This window comes from Pipra filicauda, unplaced genomic scaffold (genome assembly GCF_003945595.2).
Source record: "Pipra filicauda isolate LSUMZ 115617 unplaced genomic scaffold, ASM394559v2 scaffold120_size2142806_pilon, whole genome shotgun sequence".
NCBI lineage: Eukaryota > Metazoa > Chordata > Aves > Passeriformes > Pipridae > Pipra > Pipra filicauda.
Genome location: NW_024103663.1, coordinates 850,760 through 862,007, shown reverse-complemented (window position 1 = coordinate 862,007; position 11,248 = coordinate 850,760). Strand labels below are relative to the sequence as shown.

The following is an 11,248-nucleotide window of genomic DNA, read 5'->3' as shown; positions in this document are numbered from 1 at the left end:
GCGGGCACCGAGAGGCTCACGGGGACACCGAGGGGCTGCAGCGGGCACTGAGGGGCTGCAGCGAGGGCGGAGCGGGCGCGCCCGCGGCCCCGGCGGCCGCGCATGTACCGCGCGGTGATTGCCCGGCGAGAGCGGCGGGGCGGGCCCGGCCGCCTCCCGCCTCCCTCTCTCCCTCCCTCCGTCCGTCCCTCCCGTCGCTCCCCCGCCGCCGCAGCCTCGCCTGCCGGCCTCCCTGATGCCGAGGGATGGATAGAGCGGCTGCCCTGCGAGCCGCCGGCATGCTGGAGAGGAAGGAGCGGAGCGGCGGCGAGGCGGCGGGGCCGCGGGGCTTGCCGGCCGTGCGGAGCACGCTGCAGCAGTGCGGGCTGCTGCAGGACCTCATCGACATCTCGCTCTCCAACCTGCGCGGGCTCCGCACCAAGTGCGCCGCGTCCAACGACCTCACGCAGCAGGAGATCCGCACGCTGGAGGTACGGGCCGGGCGGGCGGAGCGGGGCCGCGGCCGGGCCTGCCCCTCCCGCCGCCCTGTCCCCGCAGCGCCGGGGCCGCGCCCGCGCCTTCCCCCGCGGGCGAGGGCTGCTGGCGGCGGGCAGGGAGGGCGGGACGCCCCCGCAGCCCCGTCCGCGGGTCGGTGGTGCCGGCCCGCCGCGGGCCCCCGGCCGGGAGGGCGCGGGCGGAGCCGGTGCCGGCGGAGCGCGGGCAGGTGCGGGGACAGCGCCCGCAGCCGCGGCTGCCCCGCGCCGGGGGCGGGTTCGCGGGCGCTGCGAGGCCGTGTGGGGCCTGCGCTGGCTCCCGTGTCACTGCGGAGCGGGATGCGATGGGGGCTCCGGGCTCCCTGGCAGGAGGTGCGTCCCCACAGCGCTGTCCTGGGAAGCCGTGCGGACTCCCTTTTCCCTCAGGTCCTTGGTGTCTACTCTTGATGGTTCCTGCCCTCTGCTCCAGGCCTGCCTCTCTATCCCTGGCTCGGTTTCACTGATCTAATCCGATCCTCCTTTTCCCTCTGTTGTTGTGGCTCAGACAGCATCACAGACCGGGCTGGAGAGACGTCGTGCTGTTTAGAAATACTACACAAAACTCTTCATGCACAAAACATGTGCTGTTGTGATGCTCTCAAAGAAGAGCTGGATCTGTACATAAGTCTGCATAAGAAAAGGAGTGTAGATTTATTTTTCCTTAGTTCATTTGACCTTTAGGTAATTAAATGACGTTTCCTTTTACCTTCTGTGCAGGTAGTGTTGCTCTAAGTAAACAATCCCCTCCTGTCCCCTTCTTTGATTCAAGTTTGATGTGAAGGCTAATGCTCCTTTTCTGTACCTGGTGCTGGAGGCTGTGGAGCTGGATAGAGTATTGGGCCTTTAGGAAGACAGATCATCACAACACTGTAACTGTAACAAACCTACATGCTGCAAAATCCATCACATGAGAAATGAAGGTTGGGAAAAAAACTGTGAAACAATAGGTGGTAGGTAGCTTTTGGCACAACCTCATGGAAATCTATCATTCTTCTTTTTTTCTTCCTCTGCCTTTTTTGTGTGTTTTTGTTTGTTTGTTTTGTTTTGTAGGATGTTTTGGTTTGGTTTGTTCTCTTTTTTTACCCAAATTTACAGCTCTTTTCTTCCTGCTGTCACCTCCAAAGAGCATTCCAAGGGCTATTCTTTCTGAAATAATATTTGTATAGGCTTTTGGCAGCCCTACTGACAGCCTTTTTAATGCCCAAACAATATCAATCAGCATCATTTCGGAAAATGATCATCACTGTTTTGATAGTGGACCCGTTCTAAAAGGAAACCTTTATTCACAAAGGATAAAGGCCTTCTATCACCTTCAGGTTCTTCTTAAAGCAACAAAAGCTGTCTCTAGCAATAGTTGTTGATTGTGTGCACTCAATCCTCTTCAGCATTTATCTGGTTAAACAAATGGGTGCCACACTCACTGATGATCATAAATTTATGATCAGAAAAAATCTTAGCTGAAAAAAATCTCTTTGATGCACGGTCCAGTATGTGATTTCTCTGGGAGTTGAACCAAGTGCTGGATCTCTGCCCACATGTGGAGCCATGGGCACAGCACAGACTCCGTGCCCTTTGTGCCGTTCAGTTGTTGTACCAAGACACATGTCAGGCACAGCCTGAGCTGCACAGCCCGAGCTGTGCCTCACTCCCTGTGCCAGGCTGGGGCTGCAGAGCCAGACTGCAGGAGCTGAGGGTCTGTGTTTGCTTCCCCAGGCTGTCCTTCCTCAGGGAGCTCCCGAGGGAGGTGGGCCCAGTGCTGTCCCAGGTACCAGGTGTAACTCCTGTGCTTTGGTTCACATGTCAGCAATGCCAGTGTGGCCATGTGTGTTTGCCTGTTGGATCGTGTCAGCAGAGACCCCCTGGTCCTGCACAGAGCTGAGGTGCTGCTGGTTTGACTGTGGGCAACTCCTCAAGAGTCTGTAGTTGAGCCAGCACCTGGGAGCTCGGGGGTCTCGGGGCCTGCTGTGCTTCCCTGGTGGCCTTGATGAGCCACCAAATGGCTCTGTGGGTCATGGTTAGTGGTGCTGGTGGTGCAGCTGCTGGGCCTGTGAGCCACATCTGTGGGTCTGAATCCTCATGGGACTTCTCCTCTGGGCAGAAACTTTTTCATGGAGAAAGAGCGATGAAAAATTACTTGCATCAATGTAACTGCTAAACTGTGTAGCGAAGCCACAAAGAAATTATAAAACTTAAGAGAGGTAAAAGCAGCAGACTGGAAGGAGAAAGTAGTTTAGGAAGGGAGAAGATTTGATTTTGGAAGTTGAAGAAGTAGTTCCTGAGGTTGAATTCAAGGCTGCTCTGTGTGATTTGAATATACTAAGTCAAATATACTAAGTCAAAAATCAGTGTCTTGATTTCACTTGTTATTGTTCAAAGAGATAAAAAGGCAGGGAAGTTACTACAATGCGATTTGTACATAGCTCATACATCTCTGGAAGTTGTGCAATGTCTAGTTTTCCTGTCAAAACCGTGAATGTAACAGGTGAAGGGATATCTCCTAGAGCACAATCTTGTGGATCTGAACTCAGGCACTCACAACACCACGTGTGGGGTGGGTGCTGTCAGGTGGACGTGGCTGTCTCTGTACCAGTTCAGGTCAGACAGCAGTGCATGCTCATGGCCACTTCTGATCCCAGGGTTAGCACAGCCCTGAAGGAAAGTCCTGGAGGTAGTTGTAATGTGAGTGGAATGCACAGCCCAGCACACCAGTGCAGGTTCATCTAAATGCTTGTGTTCTCTGTGCTGGACACACGAGCTTGCTCCGTTTGGTGCCACTTCCCTGCGTGCCTGTTCCCAGCTCAGGTGGTGTCACTTACACCACATGGCTCACCCTGTGTGTGTCACCACGTCAGGAACTCCAGCCTGACCCAGGGAACTCGAGCGCATGCTTAGGTCCCTCCCAGTTTGCTGAAGTGCTCTAAGTCTTTCCTCATTCCTCTTGCCTATAAGGGCTTCTCAAAATAAAGCACATGGTAGATAAGGATTTCAAACTGGGGCCTTGACAGGTACAGATTTGCATCACGGTGGCTCAGATGAGTGCAGGGAGAACTTTCTGTAATACGGGAAGGAGGGGAAACAAAGGGCTGTGGGAATTCTTACAAAGAATATGTTGAGTGTAGATGTGTTACGTGAGCTGACTGTTTCACATGTATGAAGGCTGTTTCTTAGAAGGGCAGGGAGTTTCCCTGTAGTGGAAAGTAGATTCTGTTAGTTTGGTTATTAGCAGACTGGGTTCTCTGATGCCACAAGGACTGGTAATTTTTTTAAAGTTTTATGTGTTCTACCCAATAAGTGCTTGAGTGTTTTTCTTTCTACCCAGTGCTGGGCTGTGCTTTCAGTTCTGTCCTAGCAGGTTTACTCACTTCTGAAGTTGACTACAAAACTGAAATGGAAAATCATGGTAATTTTAACCCATACGTAAGAGAGCAAGAAATGTCTTGCCATGTGGTGAGCATCCAGTGTTGTTTCCAAGCATCCTTGGAAAGAAATAGCTCTGTCAGCCTTTACCTCTGTCCCTACACTAATCCCTTGCGTGACTCTTAAATTGGTTGCACAATGTTAGAAGCATATTATTTTTAGCTTTTTTTTTTTTTCTGGTGAAAGCAGTATCTTTCTGGATTCATTTTCTGGCTGGGAAGCTGATGATGGGACTGGATATCTGTAGTGAAGCACTTCTAACTTCCAGCTGCAGCTCAGGGCAGTCTGTTGGAGGTGAGGAGGAGAATAAAGTCCTGGGTCCTGTCAGCAGGGAAGGTTCCTGTGGTTTCTCAGTCTGTTCTGCTGGAAACAGCTGGTTTGGATAGCTGTGGGAATTCCCAGGCCAAGTGAGACACCTTCCCCCAGCCCTTTTAACTGCAGCAAAGGTGAGGCAGCACCAGGCTGAACCGAGACCTAGGGTGGGTTTAGTCTGCAGCTGTATTTTCTCCTGCTGTGGTTCTGGCCTCACAAGGTGACTGCAGTGCTCGTGGCAGGGCAGCTGCCTCCACACTGCTCATGGTGGGAGGGTTGGGGTGGGGCAGGAGCACACATTGCTGTGTTCTGCCTGGGCTTTGAGAACAAGTGTCCTCCAGGCTCCCTGGCTGGACTCAGTTGGTGAGAGAGACCCTCCTGGCCTGTGTGCAGAGATCACTTGGACTTCTTCCTCAGGAATGTCTTCTGTTCAGCACCTCCAGAGAGCAGAGCACCAGATCAGAAAGTCTGACTCCAGCTGTGCTGTGTCACAGTAAGTCAGTCTACTCTGCACAGATCAGTTATTCACAATGGCTGGATGATACCTGTGTATTAAATCTGTTTGAACTTGCTTTGGCATTATCTTGATTCATTTGGCAATTTGTCCAGAAAAGGCTTATCTTACCAAGCTTACCTTACCAAGCAATCTCTGAACAGAAACAAATGCTTTGAAAATGGGGGGGAAGCATGAGAGGAGAGGAAGAAGAATTGTAATGGTCCACACTTGCAGACTGGAAGTGGTGTGCATAAGGAAAGGACCACTGTCAATTTATAAATTGGAAGAAGTGGGAGTAGTGAATATTTCAGGCCAAACTCCGACCTGTAGCCACATGTTTGTGAGTGTTGTTCAGCTGAAAGGACTTCCTTTCCCAGCAGGTCTTATGTAAGAGAAGAAGAAAGTCTCTTACTTCATCTTACTTTTTGCATATATGTAACACATTTGTTTTTCTTAAAAGTGTCTTCTGGTTTTGTAGGACTTTCTTTTTCTTAAATTTGTGCACTTGCACCAGATAGGCTTCAACAGAGGTTCTGTTTCACTTGGAAGGAGAGGGAACCATATAGTATTATCCAGTCTGTGGACAGGATCTGTCCTTTGTGACAAGGTGTTTCTGTATATGATCAGAATTTGTACACCATAATGAGATTTAGCACATCTCCTACCATTGATTTTTATAAATGTTGGCACAAAAAGTCAGCAGCAGTGTTTTAAGTTACCCAGAGTTCCCAGGACAAGCTCTGCTGAGCAGCTTATCATCAACATAAGATATGACTGTTCACTTTTCCTTCAGGCTCTGGGTACTCCTCACCTCGGGTTGGATTCTGCGATGCACTGATTGGGAAGCAAGAAAGGAAGTGTCGGGGTGAGCCTTTGTGCTGCCTGTGCCTCTCTGAGGCTGCCTGTGTGGCCACTGGATTATGGTGAAGCAGAGTCCTTCCTGCTCATCTTCGTGCAGTCAGCTTGGAGACCCTTCTCGGCACCGGGGGTCAGTAAAGGAGCTCAGCAGGGCTGGAGGTGGGAGCTCTGTCTGTCTGTGCCTGCCCACAGTGCCAGACAAGCCTCAGTCTGCACATATGATTTCTGACCATTCTGGCATGCACAGAATTGATCTGATCAGGGAAGCAGCTGCCGTGAACCCCAGCTGTGTCCAGTGAACTCCGGGATGTGACCGAGCTTGCACAGGTCCCACCTGCACAGACCTTGGGCTGCTCCTCGAGTTCAACTGCTGTGACCTGCACTTTACCCGAGGAAAGCCCCGAGCAGATCCAGCTGCGTGCCAGTGACAGATTTACAGCTCTGAGTCAGCAGGGGGTACACAAATTTATCACCTGGTTTGTTCGGAAATAGGAACACTTAACAAAGAAGTCATGTGACACACCAAATTATTTAGGGAATAGATAAGCTTAAAACGATATTTCCAACGTAGCCTATGTAATCTATCAGACGCTTGAGGGATAAACCCTCACCTTTCCTCTAAGGCTAAGATTTCTTATCCTTATTTTCAGCTTATAGGGATTTTTTTTTTTAATTAAAGGAAAATGATACTGAAGGCAGTCCTGACTCTGCTACTGTTTTGGAGCTTGGAGAACGTATTGCCTGGGCTACTGCTGTGGTGAAAGGCACAGGGTGATGTGTGGATGACACCACCCAGCCATACTGACTCAGCTGGCTCTCAGCCTTCCCTCCCTGCTCCTTTCTCACTCCCAGGGAGCAATCCCACACAGTAGGTACTACCAGCAGCACAGGGTTGCCACAGCAGGCAAAGCAGAGGGACAGAGGCTCTCTGAGTCTGGAAACACACCTGCTCCAAAAGAAATGGGGCGTTTTTCCAAGACATAACTTGTGAGCAGTTGTGCACAGAAGTGTTGTGGGCACTCCTGCTTCTTGGTGGGAGTCTGCACCCAGGTCAGACTAGCACAACGTGATTAGGAAACAGTTTGGCATTCTGGCTTGGCTGTCCCTGCAGCCAGTCCTCACTGGCATAGCCCCCAGAATCTAGGACAGGATCAATCCCAAGTTTAACTACATAAACTCTGTCTTGCTTGGAAGGTGGGAGGACAGCTGTGAAGCACCAAAGTATGCAGGTGGTCAGAGGGGTCTTTTGCCTTAAGCCAGAGCTGCCCAGGGCTCCTGTGCCACCTCCAGATCCCAGAGGCACGTCCCAGCCAGCTGTGCTCCCACTGTCCCTGCTCTGAGAGCCGTGAGGCAATCATGGGTGCCTCAGCCTGTGCTAGGTGACAGTCACCTGTTCTGTGGCTGAGCTCACTCTCTATGTTGTAAACCTGCTTTTTGCACCATCTGTTTAAACTGAACCCTGGAGCGCTGCTGAGGTGGGAACTGAAATCTTAGCTTAGGCCCTGCTCTCCCTGGGTGTGAGTGTATCACAGCCCAGGCTCATCACAGATGCCTGGTGTTCATTCTTCTCTAAGTGCAGCACACGTGTCTAAAGTCTGAGCTATTAGGGCTGTAGGTAGATGGAAGATCCAAATCTCATTGGACTTAATTATCTGAGCTCGAGACTGTTCAGAACTTGGCTTTAAGGTTAAAATATAGTTGTCATTTCTGTATGTATTCTAAAGTGAACAGAGGCCAGGTCCCTCACTCCTTTTCTGCTTAGTGAGAAAATCTAATTTGTTTTGTGTGCATCTTGGGGAAGCAGAGAGGAATCCCCGGACACTTCGTCAGCAGAGTAAGGAATCCTGCTTTGATCGGGACTGTGGAGTGCCTCTGATAGGATGATTAGTAGTTATCCCACATGGAAGAGCTCTGTGAGCAGAAGCTGTGATCTCCTCTTTAGAGCAGTAATTATCATGGCACTGAGGAATGCTGCTGGGATGCAGCAGATCCAGGCTCTGAGCTGGTCTGATCTGCTGCTGCCAAAGCAGGTCATTGACCCCAGTGCTCAGCAGGCAGGCAGGAGCCACGGGGCTGGGGCCTTGCAAATCTTCAGAAGCCTTGTGCAAGTAAGTTTAGCAGGGCAGGCAAGCACTTTCCTGCTCTGTTCTGCTCCCCTTGCATGCTTCTAAAACATGGGTTTGTTGATTTATCAAAGAACTTTCACTTCTGTTTGAAGCAATCTAAATTTGGAAAGGAAGTCTCGAGCTCCTCATTGCTGCTGTGGGGGGGTTATTGTTGAGGCCTGCAGGTTCCAGTGTGGAGGTTTTATTTTTAGTTATTAGTGATGTTGAATAAATTGGAGAGAAGAAATAATGAAGATGTTTTACAGATTCAGAACTTCAGCCAGGCATCACCACTAAAAGATACTGCCAGGGGAGGTAAATGGATCTGTCAGTGAGTGCAGTCCTGGGGAGATGTGTGTCTGTGCCCCTTCTGCTGCCTCCAGAGTTCTCGGAGAATCTCTCCACACCTGCTTCCTAGCATGGGGAATTTTTTAGCAACATTTTTCATCTTCCAGAGCAGTGTTTTCCTTTTACTTCTAGCATAAGCTAGAGGACTAAATCCTACTTTAGGATACAGTTACATAGCTCCTCTGAAATAACCTGAAGTAGTGAGATTTTGTTGTTTAAAGCTTCCTGAGTTTTTTAGATGTCTCCTTCTTAGAAACTGTTCTTCATCTGCCAAGCAAAACATTTCAGCTTGCAGGCCTTTTGTCTTTCTCACCAAAACTGAAACTTTCCACAAAGTAAAACATTTCTTATGAAGCTTTCTAACTTTAATTTCCCAACATTTCTATAGAGACAGTTCTGAGTGCCTCTGCCAGCATCAGCCAGTAGTATCAAATTCTCTGAGTGCAGATCAGATGCAGTGTTTTCACTGTAGTGAATTCTGGAAGCTGTGCCCTTGACTATCCTCCCCTGTTTCAAGAAAACAACAGACTAAACTCCACAGGTATTGTTCTAAGGAGATTGATCTGTCTGGGGAGATCTGCACAGGCCTTCAGCCTTCTCCCTTTGGAAGAAGAAAGGTTTCAGGTTTTTCTTTCTCTTTTTCCTGTGGAACAGAAGAGTGTCTGGAAGAGCTCTGGAAGAGCCAACGTGAGCACAAGCACCAAAGACTCTCAGCATTTGTTCACACAGCTAAGCTGGGAGAAACCCCAGAGCAGATCTCAAGGGGCTTGTCAGCCCCATTCACGTTCAGGCAGGATATTGTGTGTTGAAACTGGTTTGGTCTTGCTTTGTGGGTCAAGTGTAATATTTGTAGAACCATTGGCTGACTGCTGAAGGCCTGATTTAAGCAGGGTTGCATTGGTGGGGTTTTGTCTGGGTATAACGAGGCAGAGTTTCTGTGGGACACCTCTCGGTGCACCCTGAATTCCTGGGCCATTGGCAGTCATGGCTGGAGACTTGAGTGGAATCTATGGAAACCTGGGTTTGGAAGGAGAAAGGAGAGCTACTGTAATCTGGGTCTTTAGCTATTGCACTGAAACACTGCCTGGGTTTGTGCTGAGACTGCATTTGTAGGAAATACAGTCCTGCTTTGGAAGAAGATGTTTTCTGTACTGATGTACCTTTGTAGCAGTAATTACCTATTTACCTCTAACTCAGTGAGCCTTATCAGTTCTCACCTGCCAGCCTGTAACTGGAGGTGTGGCTAAACTAGCAAGAGCTACCTGAATACTTCTGCTAGGGTGACACTAGTATTTAGCTTTTGATTCTTATGGAAACTAAACCTACCACGCTATTCTGCTGCCAAGGCAGGTTCCAGTTCCACTGATGTGTTCTTTCCCTATGTTTTTCTACTGTGCTATTCAAATTGCCTCAGTTGCCAAGAATAACGAGTTTGGGGGTTGTGGTGAAGAGCTTTGAAGTTAATGGACGCCTCACAACATAAGATTTCCAGCTGAAGGTGGGAGAGTCCATCCCTGCAGTGAGTGAGCAGTGAGTGTGCTGGCAGCAGGGGCAGTGCTGGAGCTGGAGCCTGTGGCTGTGTCAGGTGTTCTCTGCAGCTCCTCTGCACTCCAGTCCCTCTGCCTTTGCCATGTTCTTTAGTGAAGGGGCAGATCCATTTTATTAACAGATTTGCAGTGTCCTTTCAAAACTGTTGTGCCAAAAGAGGATGTTTTTCTCATTGTTAGAGATTAGTGCTGTGCATCACAAGAGCTTGGAGCCTGCTGGGGAGTTTACAGAGACACCCATGCTCGTTTCTGGCCGCCTTCATTATGCTAACTTAGCCAGGACTAGCTAAATCCTTCTGCTAGACTTAACCTGCGTCCTTCTCTTAATGCAAAATGCTTCTGGTCCTTCATCTTTCCTAGGCAGGGCTCCCCGATGTGCCTTCAGCCCAGCGGCTCCTGCCTGTGGCCGAGTGGCCCGTCCTGCGCGCCCGTTCCCTGCAGTGTCTGTTCCCTCAGCTCTGCCCCAGCACCAGGCTTTGTCCTCTGGCCCAGCACTGCCACAGCCTCTCTGAGGCCCCACAGCCATGGCCTGACTCAGCAATTGGGCACAGTTCTGGCTTGATCTTTCCTGCAGCTGGAACACCAATGTGCAGGGGGAAGGGGAAGCAGTGAGCAAAGGCACGGTCTGATCCCTGCCTCTCCCTTTCACTCCCATGGATCCTCCACAGAAATAGGCTGGCTCAGCCTCTTTGGTCTTCCTGTGTTCCTGATGGGGAGCCTGGTGTGAGGGCTCTGCCATTCCAGGCATGGCCCCTTTATGCAAGAACGAAGTCTCCACACTCAAACTGTATTTCGCAGGGTGGGTTAGCAGCGTGGCCTGTGGCAGCTTTCCTGCCAGAGCCTCCGTGGTGTGGGAACAGCATCAGTGAGCTCTGCAAGTCTCTGCATTGCTGGAATTCTTTAGAGTTCTTCTGAGTGCAGAGCCTTCAGCCTCTTCATGCTCTGAGATTTATCTGACCTCAAACTCTTGACAGAGGACATTGGGAAAGTTGGAGAGACACCCTGATGCATGAGGGATTTTGCAATTTATCAGTAAGAAATGGTCATTTCTTTGGGAAAAATTCCTCTGAGAGTTTTTCCTCCAAGAAGCCCTGGTGCCACCCCTGTTTGCAGGGAGGGTGCAGTGTGGCTCCTAAGCTCCCTCTGCTTGGTGGGTCTCCCAGCTTGGCAGTGGTAATTTGTGAAGTGCTGGGATGGTCTAACAACTGCCCCCTTCCCAATCCCAGAGTGACTCACTGCAAACAGCTCACAGCTTCTCCAAGGTCAGGGTGGACAACAGGGCACAGCTTTGCTTTGATCTCATGTGGCTGCCCCAGAATCACACTGAATTCCTCTGAAGGCCTGTCTCTGAGCAATGGATTCTCTTCCCCCAGCTGGGATGGACTTCATTCTACAGACTACAGAAGTCTGTATTTTCTTCAGTAAGTTTGAGTTTCATGCAAAACTTTGAACTGGGTGATACTCATTTGAACTTTGAGGCAACTCTAGATTTATACTTAATTCCCTGATGTTAGTCCATATCTCTTCTTAGATTTGAGGTAAGAAATAGAGCTCTTTTCTTCCTCAGAGGTTGAAATACATGGAGAAACCTGCTGTAAGCTGTGTTCCTTTACCTCAAAGCACATATGATTTGCAGCAAGGTAGTCATTACGT

The 11,248-nt window shown here is 49.9% G+C and overlaps 1 protein-coding gene across 4 annotated transcripts in view; it reads left to right on the top strand.

Moving 5' to 3' along the window:
* Positions 1-201: 201 nt before the first annotated feature.
* KSR1 (kinase suppressor of ras 1) overlaps positions 202-11,248 on the top strand; it is a 53,423-nt gene continuing 42,376 nt past the window's right edge. For all 4 annotated transcript variants that reach the window (XM_027751664.2, XM_027751665.2, XM_027751663.2 and 1 more), the window contains exon 1: positions 202-470. In XM_027751664.2, the coding sequence (XP_027607465.1) occupies positions 246-470 (225 nt within the window). In that variant the 5' untranslated portion in view covers positions 202-245. The remainder of the gene's footprint in view (positions 471-11,248) is intronic.